Raw genomic sequence first — 14,655 nt, 5'->3', positions numbered from 1 at the left:
TTTTCACACTGGCGCTTCCATGGGGTTTATATTGAAAAAAACAGTTGTCGCATTTGGTAATTACATGAAAATGAAGTTAATATAAAGCAGCTGTGTAGTTAGCCTGTAGTTACCATGTAATTAAATCAATTTCGTGGAAATTGTTGTTGACAGGTTTTGTTTAAACCTCATTTTATAAACAAAGTTATTCAGTCTTGTAAGAAATTGATGTACTAATCGGATAAATTTATGAGTTTAGACCCCTCAGGTCTTAGTTAGCCAGTTATATTCCTCTGAATATCCAAAACGAGGAATGTGATGCGTCTATATATTTACGGTATATTTTGAAATATGTGACGTATTTAGGTATATTTCTGAGGGTCAGACCGTATATTTTGATAATCCGCGGTCACACTGGTATTTAAATAAATAAAGAAAAAAATGTAAATATAAATAATTTTTAATTTTATGTGATCACAATTCCTTCCGTATTTCTGTTTCTGTACGAACTAGTCTCAGTTTTAAAGCTATCTGGCCATTGTAACTTTCACTCATCCCAGGTAACGTAACAACTATATGTTTGTGCAAATAAAACTCACAAGATTGGGAAAGGGAAAGGGAGGGGAGGGGTCCGTTTCCAACATATTGGAATTTCAAGGGCATATCAAATTCGGTACGGTACGGTCAAGCTAGATAGCTTGTATCACTAACCATACAGTATATACTGTATGGTTACTGCTTGTATCCATGTATTGCCTTTTAGATAGGTGCTGCTAATTTGTTTTTCCTTTTTTTAGATACATATTTCTGGCAAACGCCCACTAAATCGGTTCAATCGATTAAAGTTAAGTCATCAAATAAAATATATTATTGAAATAAGTAAATACGTTTAGTGTTTTCCAATCGACAAACACCTTTACTTTAGAGGCGAGGGAGGCGTTTCCGACCCAAAAAAGCACATATATTAGTGTTGGGTATACATTGCTCATTTTGGTGAACATGTTCACTTGTTCTTTTTAACCTCACTCATATTGCTCATTTGCTCACTTGCTCTCTTAGATTGCTCAGTTACTCACTTGTTCACTTGCTCAGTTGCTCACTTGCTCAGTTGCTGACTTGCTCTCTCAGTTGTTCACTATTCATGCACAGATGGTTCTAAATTTCACTATACTTTCGAATTAGCGACAGTGAATTTTTCAAAAGAGTAAATAGCATTGCCGGTAATACAAAAAGTGTGAAGTAAACGCAAATATGAGCAAAGCTGCCAGATCGCAAAATGCCCTTTGAGGAGCAAAATTGCGCAAAAAGTGAGTAGAGAACAAGTGAGTAAAAATGAACAAGTGAACAACAAAGAACAAGTGAGCAAAAAAGAACAAGTGAACAACAAAGAACAAGTGAACAAAAAAGAACAACTTGGAAGGAACATGTTCAGTTGCTCACTTAAGTGAACAACTCTTTTTTGTTCACTCACTCATGAGCAACACAACACTAACATATATTCATTATCAGTAGACCTCGGATTTTGCATATTTGATTCATCAGCATAGTCGTAGGCTCATTATTAATTTTTGTTCAATTGATTTCCTTAGACTATATTTGAAAAGCACTTGGCTGGGGGATCGGAGGTGCTGCGAGTACGAGTCATCAGAATTTTTCTATCTTAATCCTTTAAAAATATGCAAATATGCAAAATCCGAGGTCTAATTATCAGCATAAATAACCGGCTACATACATATCTCTCTGTCCCTCCGTCTTGCTTGACTTTTTCGAGACTGTAAGAGTTAGCAAGCAAACTCTTGTGATATCTCGCTGCTCAAATCTGTGCCATCGAAAATTTTGACGCTAGAATTACCATTTTTTCCAGATTGCAGAATTTATTCATTTTTGCTTAAATAAAAAAAACCTGACTAAAAAATGTTCTGATCGATTTGAAACAACTTTTTATATACAGAGTGATTGGAACGATGACCATATCCGTAACCGGAAACGATGGAATGGAACAAACACACTCAACATTACTCGCGCACAATCCAAATTGTATTATCTGATTATTCCGAAGCAATGCAATGCATATGTACATACATATAATGTTTTCGAGATGATAGTTTATTTTGCTTTCACATGATGTTTCCTTTCACAAAATGACATCGGCTAAGAAGTTTCGTATAATTCGGAAAGTATGCCCAACATTGATCACCTATGTGTCAATTTAAACGCCAGATGTAACTGCAATTTAGCTGCCACAGATTCTGGCTACAATAGCGCCCAAATGTATAGGTGGAATCATTCGGGTCGAAAGGAGCCATTGAGGCTCCAACCCATTGAGGTCAATAAGGAGTTGAAACAAGGACAACGCAGGGAATTTAAGTCGTTTTCATATCCCGACAAGAGTGTCATCTATGCAAGGAATAGTCGGAAATACTCTGTAGATACTACGGAAAGCACAGACAAAGATTTAACTGATGTTTCAGCTATATATTCAAGAGGACATCCTTCTATTTATCCAGATGCAAAATACAGATTTACGTCGTCGAGTGAACAGAGTAAAAAAATCCAATTAATGAATTCCAGAATTGATGGGGCCAAACAATTTTTTGCGCAGAGTGGCATTTTAGGGACAGCGAACTTCCAAAGTTCTTCTGACTTAATAAGGAAAACTTCAAGCATTCATATAGATGCGACTTTGAAAGACCAGGTGAGTGCAAATCCATTTGAAAATGTTATCGATGACTAGCTTTTTTTACAGATACGAAAAACATCTTTGTGCCTGCGTTCAAGGATTTGCATAGAAAAGAATATACCAAAAAGCTATGATGAACTCATCTATTCACTTCAGAATGAAGTCCTTACATTGAAAGGAACCATCAATCATGGGGAGACCAAAATTATCACACTGAGAACTGAAATTAACAAATTGAAGGCAAGCAATCTGAACAAAGTTTATTAGACATTACTTATACTTAGCATATTTTGAGTATATGTACAATCTGTATATTTAACAAAAGTGTTATTTTTGGAAGGTCTTTCACGCTTTCATCCGAGTGCTCAGATGTCGTAAGATTCATATTATTCCGTTGTATTATTTCAGAGAGCCCTCCAAGAGATAATGCACGTCCAGATGGTAGCTAGTAGCAACGCTGGTGATGGCCTGTCGAGTACAACTATTTGCCTTTTTTGCCAACCCAGAAACTGGACGAGCAAGATTTAGAAAAAATATATATTTGGATAGAATCTTCTGTCATTATGCACAGGCCCTGTCACAGCTGTCATAAAGACAAAAAAAACAATTATGATTATTTTTTAATTAATTAATTACACTTTATTGAGGTTATTTTCATCTATTACATTTGAGATAATAACGTAATATTTACAATAAAGAAATTCAGATTTTAATGCATATTGAATAAATTAAATGTAATAAAACAAAGAGAAAAAAAACACAAAAGAAAACTTAATTTCATAGAAAGCACTTTGTATAATGTGTAAGCAAACCTTATCAGCTCAGCTCAATGGTGCTCATCCATTTCACATATCTTTACATACGCTACACACATCACCGAATCAAAATTGCAACGAAAACTGCAGAAGTTTAGTTGAACGTTCTCCCAAAACACACATACATACATACATATAACTAAATAACAAAGTATAAATTAATTCATTAATAACTGAAATTCTCCTAGCACTCATTTTGCTTGCAACTTTATTATAATAATGCATCCTTGACTTGAAACATTCACAATTCAATTTGTAAGTATTAAATACGGAGATAATTAGGTATTGTTTATCGTTTATGGGTATCATTAATTGTGAGTTACAGGAGTACGGGGGTGAGAGTTCTTAGTCGATCAATATACTTTGATTCTATAAATAACGGTGTTAGGCATTTCTTTTAAAGCTTATCTTAATATTTTCATACTATTTTGTTTGGTTAATTTGCCTTGCCCTAGAAGTGGACATGGGAGATATCTTTGTTCTTTCTAGTTCAAGCAAGAAAACTTTAATTAATTGTTTATATATAAAAAAGAAAAAGATTAAAGTTGTCTATGCAGGTCGAACATAATTTTGAAAATATATAGAGGAGCCAATATTTGTGAACGCATTTTCGTCGTGTATAAGTGGACTTGTTAATTCTGTAACAAAAACAAACCAGGTCCTGGATCCAAGATAGTACATAAGAGTATTACTACTGAGAATGTCATTATTCTATGTTATGCCTATAACGACGAAGGCGCGCACTATTTTCTATTTTTGGCTCCCCCGGTGGTGGCGAGATGTTACTCTTCGGTTGTGGATCTGTGGAATTTTCACTCCATGTGATATTGTTAAATTTCGATTCTTCATATTGCTTTGTAATAAAGTGAGCTCCAATAGTTCCAGTTTTATCTTCACTGAGATCAGTTGATTGATCATCAAAATTTCCTAACATTGTAGTAGGTATGCCACGAGTTCTTAAATGTTACATATGACAATTATTATGAAATGCAATTTAAATTAACCAAAACCTACCGACTGGAGGTGCGGGACCGAGGACGTTGAAATCTTAGCTGTAATTGTGTTGGGTCGGTTATATACTTTCCTTCAGCGGATTCTCGTCTACGTCGTAATCCTAAATGAGATGGTTGGAATCAAATCACATACACATTTGAAAATACAATAGAATTCTCCTTTCAATATAAGGTACATAACTGTCACGGCAAATATCATGATAACTCTTGTAATAGTAAACTTTATTATGTCAAAAGGGAATAAGCAGTGAAACAAAACTAATATAATACTCGTACCAGAATATTATACTCATCAAAAAAAATTCAATCGAATCCTGAAACAAGTTAGGACACAGAAAGTACATGCAACGTGCAGCGAATACTTTTCATTTATCAATTACTTTGTTGGCAAAGCCCACTTTATAAAGGGAACAAACCTGGTGTTAGGTCCGTATTATTGGGAGGATTTTGTAAAACACCAGAGTATATGTCGTGACGAAGAGGAATAGCGTCCATCATACAACTGGTCAAGTCAAATGGCGAATTGTTTTGGATAAGATGCTGTCCTCCGATAGACCCGATTGTGGTTGATGCATTTGTGGTAGTATCAGTACCCGCCCATGAAGCACATTTTGATTGGCGCACTGGTATTTTGCTGGGTGCCAAGAGCGGTGGTTCACAGTTACCTTCGGATCCGCCGTAGGCGCAGCTCACCCGTGATATTTGAGTATCTAAATCACCTGTTTTTGTCAAAGCCTGCTCCTTTGTATTGAAAATTTCGCTGTTTCCATTCAGCTTGGGCTTGATGGAATCGACCACATGGGAGCTGAAGCAGCTTGGCTCGTTGGGTGCTTCAGCAGTGGCTTTGTTGACTGGTACTTTAAAATTATTGATTGTATTCGGAGAGGAAGCTTTCATTGCTGCTGCTGCTGCTGTTGTTTTTATTTCATCACAGTTAGTTAGCACCTTATCACTAGAATCTTGGCCTTGAGTTTTATCAGCAATGCCTTGGCTAGTTGTACTTGAAGTCATCTTAACAGCAGCTGCCAATGCATCATAGTAGACAGATTCATCCAAATTAGAGATTTCTAAAAATACAAACGTATTTTAACATCACGTACAAACTGATATAACTAACATTGAGTTGGTGCGATTGGATTACATCCCTGGATAGCAAGAAATTTACTTTATTTGCCTACCTTTGGGAATGACACGAATTTCCAGACGCCCACTAACACAACCATTGTTCTCCTGGATTTCTTCACTCTCAGGCAAATTACTCTTCTGGCAAGATGTGGTTTGTACGCACCAGGGCTTGGCCGCGTCATTCACCACCAAAGAACTATAATTTGGTTGAGCCTGTTGGTCGTCAAAAATGTCGGCCAATGACACATTCGGAAGGCTGTTTCGATGTTTGGACTTGGTTTGGCTCTCATTTGATTTATTTGACTGAAAAGCAACATGATCATCTTGAAATGATGACGGCAGTACAGTTTGTGATAAGATAGATACAGAAGGCTTTGGTTGTCCCAGCGGAGTGATTTCCGAGTATGATTCTCGCACACAAACATTCCTGGCTATATCCATGCGATATACCTACAAATTGAAGAGAGGGTCCAATGAAAAATGCTGAAATTCTCGATGTTGGGATGTTCAAGGCTGTTTTTTTCCTCAACACTCCTAACTCAACCTTACAAAGTTCAAATATATCAAGAGCATGTAGTACTTCCATTGAATATTGGTGCCATTGACATTGGGGAACAGCAAAAATAATTGAAATATCGTACACATAAACACACACACGAGTGTGATAAGATGCTTAAAATGTCTTCCGGAACGTGAATATGTATGTACTAATATTAGTTTGTTGCATGCTCTTAATCGGTATGGAAATAATTAACTTATTCTAGTTAAGTAAGTAGGCAAAGACGTAAGATTTATAAGATATGCTTACTGTATTATCAAAAGCGGCTTGTTGCACAGCCGGTGGCTCTAAGTCTTTTCGTAATACATTACCCATTGCAGGGTCAGACCAGCAGTGCGGTAAAGAGATTTTCAACGTGTCGTAGTTTTCGATCCCGGCTATGTTGAGTGTGTATCTATGGTAGGGGAAATCAATATACGCACAAATTGTACACAAAACAAATAACAAAATAATTCAATATTTTACTAAATTCATATACATATTTATAACCGCTACACGGTATATTAGTATTCATTTGGATGTACACGATCACTCATGTAATTTGCAAATGAAAGCATTTCCTATGCATCACCTATGCGAAGTTTTTACCACAGCCTAATTCGATCTGGATATTAGAATGTAAAGATAAATATAAATGTGCGAAATGATTGATGATAAAATATCGAAAATATATAGAAGGTTACAAATTCTTTGCCTCGTCCACCGCTCCTTTAATCTAAACATTTATGATTTTCAGAATATGTTGTTAAGCATTAAACAATTTTTGGTAAAAATCCAAATATTGTACATTTTGCAGATCCTGTTAACTCTCATCTGGAGATGAATTTGCAACTGATATACAATTTATGACACTTTATTTCTACGAACAAGCAAGGTAGAGTAGGATGCACAGACGGATTCGGCTTGCTTTTCTGCTGGAAAACATATTTCATTTGTGGGATGAACATACTTACATGTATAAAAATTGGGTCACATTTAAGACATCCTCACCAAAGGTTATAAATATGTATGCATAGATTAGCCATCAGTTCAAAACTTACCTTTTCGGCCTGGATTTTCCGTCTTGGGGCGTTTGGGTTTTTGTTGTCTTGGTTGTATCAGCGACGGCAGTGAGGGAAAAGATTGCAGCTTCATTTAACAGAGGCAATGAAACATCCCCCTTAATCAATTGATCCAAATTGGGTTGCGACTGTGAGGTGAAATGTAGTTTGTATATTTTACATGTTTATCTTAGGAAAATACTAAATTTTGCAAAAAAAAAAAAAAAAAAAAAAAAAAAACAGCAACATTGAACATGGGATATCGGATGCACACAATTATAATATCTTACAAAAAGTACATATATTAATAGTAGGTGATTTGGAACTGTTAAGCATTGTTGCTGTTACAGGAAGACATTTTAAGCATTTATCGTTAGTTGAAACGCGACCTGACTTGGTCAACTAGAATTCCCATCTTTTCATAATTAGTTTGCATTCTAATTTACCTGTGGCTCTCGGTTCCATTCGTTATCGGTCGTGTCCTCAGAGTCATCAAACTGACTTTTCCACTGGGAAGCAAGAGTGAGAGCTCCGCCCCTTGTTACCTGTTGTAATGCGGACACATTTTCATCGTCTATCAATGCAAATTGAGTGACTGAATGGTCGCCGGTAACACTGCTTCTGGCTGTATTGTTGCCAGTGACTGACTGACCAGCTGCGCCTGCTGATGCGCTATTGATACGTTGAATCGAATTGGAACCAGCACCCGAGGAAGACGGTCGTAAATTGGTGGATGTTGCTGAGCGACGATTGACTGGCGGTATGCCAACCATTCCAAATACCTGACCGCGCTGGCATATGGCAACTTTTGAAGCAGAACTCCCTCCTCCTCCGCAGAAAGCCAGAGCATCCTGGTCATATGTAGCTGAAAGTTCATCTCCATGCTGGCTTTGAGCCCCACCAACGGTTAGATCATGTACGCTCATGGGTGGGGCTGTAAGTACACGAAGGCGCCCATAGGTTGATTTTTGATCATCCATGGACCGCTTACTGTCGCTGCATTTTTCTGACACTAACGCATCCATTTTCTGGTGTTGTTTATCAGTATTTCCAGTTGGATTTGATTTTTTCGTTTGCGGTTGCTGGTGCTGCTCTCCTCCGGATTGCGGTGTTCTATTGACACCCTCAATAATATTTGCATCGGCGATCTTCTGGCCTTGGGAGCCTTCAACTGCAATCAGTGCGACTTCGATATCAACATCCCCTATGCGCTCGGCCTCAGCGGTTTTCTTCGTTTGCAATAGCTGTGTGGCTACAAACTTATCTTCAAGATTGGGATACTGTAAGAAATTAGTTGAGTGTAACTGTATAAGTGTTAATTGCATTTGCCTTCTTACATAGACGGGAGCAGAGTTGTTTTGGTTTGATGCAGAAAACGACACGGTTCCGCTGTGGGGTTGGCAATTCTTTGCATGAATTACTGAATGCTGTGTCTTTACCGGTGCTTCATGGTTTCCAACACCAACCATTGATGACTTAATCAGTGCATTAGGGAGATTAGGCGTAGCCATAGCTACATTGCTGTTGGCAGATTGTGGTGGATGTTGCTGCTGCAACAAAGCTTTGGGTAAGGTATTTTGATTATTGGCTGAGTTGGCGTGCTGTAAAGATGTCTCGCATTTAGCCTGTGGTTGGGGAACTGATGAAGTCGCATTGCAGTTTCTATCAACCTTAAAAATGATTTCAAATTATTAAAATATGCTTCTTCAAAATGGATTATTACCTACCTTATCTTTCATATGCAACGGCTCTGTCGCTGCGATCTGAGCGGTATCAATATCAGTCCGCTTTCGAACCTTTTGAAAATGCGACAAATCATGTAAGGAAGAAAAATAAATAGTTTTAACAATTATATGGATGGGATAGATAATTCTGACTTATAGACTACATATATGTATGCACATAGTTTTATTTACGGGAAGTCAACCTAGATTAGTTTTCAATTTAATTTATAGAAGTTGCCTAATTAGTACCCCTTCTGAGCACCAAATCAGAGATAATAACTTGGCTACGGTTTGCTCTTACGACATCTGGAAGTTTGAAAATGTGTTTTTTTGGAAGATAGCGTTTAACTTATGAGAAGAAATGAGACAACTTCGATTTTATTCTCCGTTCTTCCTTTACTGCATCGGGTTTGACATCAAATCATCTATTTATGACTTCAATAAGTAGTTTATAACCGAAACAAACAAAACTGAACAGAAACAAACGTTTCTCTGTTATTTTTGTTATGTTGAGCTATCGACTTACGTATTCAGTGCCGCTCGCGTTAGATGCAGCGACTGTCATTTGTGTTATATTTCCATGGATGTAATCATTTTTAGCAGGCACTAATGCGTTGACACTTGAATTGATGTTGCCGATTGCCGAAGTGTCCACTTTTTCCCAATCATATGGATCAGCCTCTTTGACGCCGCGTCTTTTCATACAGCGTTCAAACAGTCCAATTAGCATCTGAGAAAAAAAAATACATTTTTTTTTAGTTCACCATACGCCCTCTTTGGAATTGTACAGTTACTTTACCGCGTAGTCCGGTCGGTCCGCATAGGTGAGAGACTGTATATGCTCCAGGAATTGCTTTAGATCTGACGGCAAATGCTTCAACAATATTCTGTGGTCATACTTTTCCTTAGTTAGGCCAACTTGTTCCTTGTCTTTTATCTTTCGCCACGGCAACTGGCCGTTCACAAACTCCACGAGCATATAAAATAATGACCATAGATCATCGTGACGTCCCATTTCCCGATTTCGATGAGCATTGATGGATGCATAGCGAACTGTGCCGCGGAAGCCAGCTGCTGCTCGGGGACATCGCACCTCGCCGGTACCTGTGGTGTACTGCCGAGCCAAGCCAAAGTCTAGCATATAAACCCGCCGGCAGTTATAGGGTAAACGCCCGACGGAGAAATTGCTCTGGAATGAAAACGACCGTTAATAAATTGCAATTAAAATTTTTCATGACCAACAAATTAGATTACCGGTTTTATATCACGATGAAGAAATCCCACAGAATGTATCGATTCAATGGCTTTTAAAATTTGTAAGCCTAACCTAAGTGTTGTACTAAGCGAAAATGCACCACGCGGCTGAGCTCGCCTGAGCTCTGCTAGATTCTTTCCTTGAAGTTGCATCACCACGTAATTAAATCTATCGTTTCGCCCGCATCCAATGAAGCGGCATACATGCTCTTTGCCCTGTAGCTTTTTCAAAACGGCAACTTCCATTTTGAGCACCTGCTTGGGCTGCCTTGCCGATTCCACTTTGAGGGCCACTTGTTCACGTGTAATAAGGTCTTGTCCTTCATAGATTTCACCAAAACCGCCGCCACCGATTTTTCGAACCACCTAAAACGGTTAGAAAAAGATAATTTAGTGGTAATATCAGAACAGAAAATATGATTATGTAGAGGACACACCTTCCAACGCTCCTTGACAACATGGCCCGGCTGCAAAAGATCCTCAGAAGTCATCTTGCACGATTCTTTTGGAGCTACTCCAAGTGCGTGTCTGCCCTTTTCAGCTGTGGCTATCTGCGCCAGGGCAGGAACTGGATTTGTTGAAGATGGCACTTTAAAAGTTACCCTACTGCGGCTTACTCCTAAGCGATTATGCTTCGCTGGCAAAGTCGCTGATCGCTGCAACACATTAGCTCCAGTGCCCGTGCCCGACTGGATTCGTTGCAGGATGTGAGCTTGCAAGATAGGCCTTGCGAGTGGCGGTGGTTTCGACAGTGGCGGTGGATGCAACCTGATGTTATTCTTAGAGCTGGAGCTCACTTTGTTGCTCGGACTTATGAACAGCTCCTGATTCGAGTGTTGCTGATGTGAATCATGATCTCGTGACGCAGCAACATTTTCGTCGTTTCTGAAACAAGGATATTCTGTGTGTAGAACATACTGCAATTTTCCTGGGAACAGAGACCCGACCCCCAGCAGTAACTTTGTAAACAAAACACAGCTGATGAGCAGTGTAACCGCAGAGCACGCACACCTGGTCACACTCTGCTGCTAGCGAAATATATGGCACTTTTTTTTGCCATCAAACTTTTTTTCTGAGTATATGTGAGAAAGATTCTCATAAATCATGAAAAAAGCAAAGGAAAGCAATGTCTAAAAATCTTAAATTAAATTAATTAGTTTGACCGGATTATATTTTTCAGCTTTTCTCCAATTTCTAGTGGGTATTTTTTTCTTATCTATATTCCATCTTCTTACATACGTACATTGAGTGGGATAAGGAACTTTTAGGCGAATATGTGCATATGTATTGTATTGAAGACTAGACTGACTAAAGGAGCCACACCTGTCTTGGCTTGGTCTATCCAATGGTTCAGTCTAGCACAACACGGGATAGGAGTTAGATGTAACTAGTCACGTTTAGGCCGCCATTGCATCTAGCTACGTACATACATATGTAATTATGTAAATATGCATTTACATATAAATATTTTTTTTTTGCATTTTCATATAACGGGAAATAGATTTTTCACGGAATTTTTTTAAAAGCCGGTAAAATTGGTGAAAATTAAAAATGTAAAGTATTGAAAAAATTTTTGTTGGGTACATATATGTATATGTATATTATATACATTTTGTAGGGACGCCACTGTGATAGTCATTCCAGTTATTTCAATAAAAGACTGTGGCTGTCATAGGAACGGGTAATGTCATGTCGTTATCTCTGCAGGATTTGAAATGGCTCGTTTTTCCTTCCTTATTAAAAAAAATCATTCATATGTACGTACATGTGTACATAGATATAGATGCTGATGATCTCATGCTTGTGCAAATGTGCATTACTACATAATACATACCATCCAAGCATACACATGTCGTGTTAATATAAGAGGACTTCACTTCCACTTCCTGTTCAACAAATAGGATGTGATGTACACAACTGCTATGCTTTTACAATCACAATAGCCTAAAAAGTCCATCCACGTAATGGTTATGTATAACAAGACCTCGAAAATTATCTATTCGCGTCAAAATTCTCGTCCTGCGAAGTATGGTTTAACGTCTCACAGAAAGCACGCGCACTAGGAAAAATCATAAAACTTTGTATTTCGAATTATTCAGGGAGAAGGTCCTCCGCTAGCAATTTAAACATTTTCACGGAAATAAATGATGTATCGATTGGTAAGCTTTGACTGCTTTTCCTTCCCAGTAAAGTTTCGTCGCCTAACCTAATCGAATTCAGCCCCAAGCAGCGCTCAGGAATATAAAACGCAATGAGAAATGAGAGAAAAGAGAGTGGTCGAGAGAGAATAATCTAGGGTGGTTACTATACCAGAACCAGCTGTAACCAGCTGCATATTTCCATTTTCCACTTTGGGATTGCGCATGCGTGCTCGTACGTGCCCTCCTAACTGTTGTTTTTAAAAGTACTTTACTTCATCATCCTTCTTGAAAAACAATATTACAACTTTTACTTTTAGCTAGCATTTGGCAAGACTTTTAGCAGTGGTTGTATGCCCGCTTTTCCGGGACGGGGTTCTAATCCCCGTGGGGATGTAAAATATTATTTTTTTCTGTTATTTAAACAAAAAACGCGCACACACATAACCACAAAATCTGCTTAAATTTCGGATATGTTAGTCTTCTGTTATGTTGTTAAATAGCTCGTTTTTCCTTCCTTATTAAAAAAAATCATTCTTATCGATATTTTGGTCCAAAAAAAAAAAACACAAAAAAATTGCTCAGGCTAACTCTAACTCACCTAGGGTTATCCTGTAAATGCATTTTGGCTTCTGGACTTTTCTCCTCTTGTAATAAGCCAGAGCTGCCCGAGCATAAATCCATAAACATTAAAGCTCCAATTCATAATTCAATGTTATAGGCTGAAAGAGTTTTTTATTGTTTACACTTTTTATAGCGCCTTCTATCACATGAGTCAGAGTAAATATAGTATAGTATATAGTGTATGTAAGTACATATTATACACCGATACGACTGTGTATTTATATAGTGCAAATACATATGCATATACATACATACAGCCACTCGTAGTATTTAAAGACAACTGGTATTTTTTTAGAAATCAATTTAAAAAAATAGCTTGAACATGCACATATACATACACTCTTTTTTATTCCAATTTTGCATCTTGAATATATCCCGTGCATTTGATTTTATTTATGATCATTTTTAGGTGTCTTGTGTGTGAATCTATTTTTAAGATTATACTGTATTGTCGATTTAATTATAGAGAACTTCAACGAAAACTTCTTCTTCTATCGACACGTGACACGATTCTAATCCTACATATGTATATATGATACATATGAATATTTTTAAAATTAATTTAGACACTACTTGGCAAACTGTTAGTCAATCTTTAATATGGTCTATTAAAGCTTTCACATTCACACCAAATATTCCATCCACTGAAAAATCTTACTGAGGACCAACGAACAAAGACTACTAGAAACTTTCGGCATCTCTGTGCATCCTACACGTAAATACATGCATACACGCTCGTTCATAATATAATCAAGAAAGAAAAGCTATCTTTAGTCTAATGAAGCTTTCCGACCCTTCTATGCGATCAGTTCCATTCCCTATGCAATTTCAAAATTACGCCCGACCCCCTACCACCCCCACAAAGGATGCAAATTTTTGGATCTCCATACTCCATATGGAGAAATATATAGTATGTTGAAACCGCACATTTGAACATCGCACTTTTCTACTTGACTTTGACTTGTTAACGAATATTCGAATATGACATATCGATACCTGACAATGGCTGGCTGCTTGGAAACTATGCAATTTTATTGGAATTAGCGCCAAATTTTTCCGTCAGGTGTCGCTGTTTATATTCATTTCGAAATCGGCGGATTGGACCTTTATATTAAAGACCTTTATGTATATATTCGAATACACTCGATTTCCTTTGCCCGTTTTTTGCCTTGCCATTCATACAGACCTCTAAAAAACACTCGTACATCAAAATCGCCCTAATAAACCCGTTTATATCTGTATGGTATGATGACATCATACTAGCCCTCGCGGTCGAACGATCCATTTTTACATGTGATCAAATGCAGGCTTCCGATCAGTAACTCGTACACGTTTGTCTCCTGAATAATGATGGGCAGCGGGGGCGGATACTTCTTGGAGATGTCTATAGAATAGATGTTAGGACAACGGATGGAGTCAAAGAGTTAACATTACAGAAGGCGTGAAAAAAATGCGGATCGGATCTCGTCCGTCGCCGCTGTCGCCGCCCTTGTCTTTTCCGCCATACAGACATCCTGCTTATTGGTACGAGATATGTATGGGTATGTATTGTAAATGTATTTAAATTTCTCAGGTTTTTATTTAAATTTAAAATTTAAATTTAAAAATTTTTAAAGTTATGAGAAATTTTGAGATGTGAGATTGATATGGAGAGAGATGGTTATTAGACCCTAATTTGATCCGATTGTTAATATGGTCCCTTCT

General features: G+C 37.7%; 2 protein-coding genes across 10 annotated transcripts; one reads left to right on the top strand and one right to left on the bottom strand.

The window, feature by feature from the left end:
- The first annotated feature begins 404 nt into the window (after positions 1–404).
- LOC117184337 (uncharacterized) lies at positions 405–3,434 on the top strand. The gene is made up of 5 exons (XM_033381196.1): positions 405–422; positions 493–539; positions 1,931–2,674; positions 2,726–2,899; positions 3,068–3,434. The coding sequence occupies exons 3-5, from the start codon at positions 2,159–2,161 to the stop codon at positions 3,185–3,187; spliced, it is 810 nt and encodes a 269-aa protein (XP_033237087.1). The 5' UTR covers positions 405–422; positions 493–539; positions 1,931–2,158; the 3' UTR covers positions 3,188–3,434.
- A 214-nt stretch (positions 3,435–3,648) lies between these two features.
- Asator (tau-tubulin kinase asator) lies at positions 3,649–13,610 on the bottom strand. 9 transcript variants are annotated; one of them, XM_015189053.2, is made up of 16 exons: positions 13,290–13,605; positions 12,929–13,049; positions 10,627–11,074; positions 10,190–10,555; positions 9,735–10,124; positions 9,462–9,665; positions 8,939–9,007; positions 8,549–8,881; positions 7,658–8,491; positions 7,212–7,360; positions 6,421–6,565; positions 5,979–6,062; positions 5,666–5,915; positions 4,904–5,554; positions 4,489–4,588; positions 3,649–4,430 (listed from the first exon to the last, which is right to left on the bottom strand). In XM_015189053.2, the coding sequence occupies exons 2-16, from the start codon at positions 13,015–13,017 to the stop codon at positions 4,181–4,183; spliced, it is 4,362 nt and encodes a 1,453-aa protein (XP_015044539.1). In that variant the 5' UTR covers positions 13,018–13,049; positions 13,290–13,605; the 3' UTR covers positions 3,649–4,180. The 9 variants fall into 9 exon arrangements, 8 of the variants coding, with proteins under 8 accessions (XP_015044539.1, XP_001352345.4, XP_033237084.1 ...); XM_001352309.4 differs by having other exon boundaries at positions 5,207–5,554; positions 5,666–6,062; positions 13,290–13,606; XM_033381193.1 differs by lacking the exon at positions 5,979–6,062.
- Positions 13,611–14,655: the final 1,045 nt, after the last annotated feature.

This window comes from Drosophila pseudoobscura, chromosome 5 (genome assembly GCF_009870125.1).
Source record: "Drosophila pseudoobscura strain MV-25-SWS-2005 chromosome 5, UCI_Dpse_MV25, whole genome shotgun sequence".
NCBI lineage: Eukaryota > Metazoa > Arthropoda > Insecta > Diptera > Drosophilidae > Drosophila > Drosophila pseudoobscura.
The sequence above is the reverse complement of the archived record's forward strand: the minus strand, read 5'-3'. Positions and strand labels throughout refer to the sequence as shown.

Bases quoted from the DNA above. Each gene is read 5' to 3' on its own strand.
- Asator (XM_015189054.2), bottom strand. From the start codon at position 13,017: ATGTTTATGGATTTATGCTCGGGCAGCTCTGGCTTATTACAAGAGGAG. The intron at 8,492-8,548 runs GTAAGAAGGCAA...AATTTCTTACAG, and splicing joins ACAACTCTGCTCCCGTCTAT to TATCCCAATCTTGAAGATAA. The intron at 5,555-5,665 runs GTAGGCAAATAA...TTGTATTTTTAG, and splicing joins AATTCGTGTCATTCCCAAAG to AAATCTCTAATTTGGATGAA.
- LOC117184337 (XM_033381196.1), top strand. From the start codon at position 2,159: ATGCCCAACATTGATCACCTATGTGTCAATTTAAACGCCAGATGTAAC. The intron at 2,675-2,725 runs GTGAGTGCAAAT...CTTTTTTTACAG, and splicing joins ATGCGACTTTGAAAGACCAG to ATACGAAAAACATCTTTGTG. The intron at 2,900-3,067 runs GCAAGCAATCTG...GTATTATTTCAG, and splicing joins CTGAAATTAACAAATTGAAG to AGAGCCCTCCAAGAGATAAT.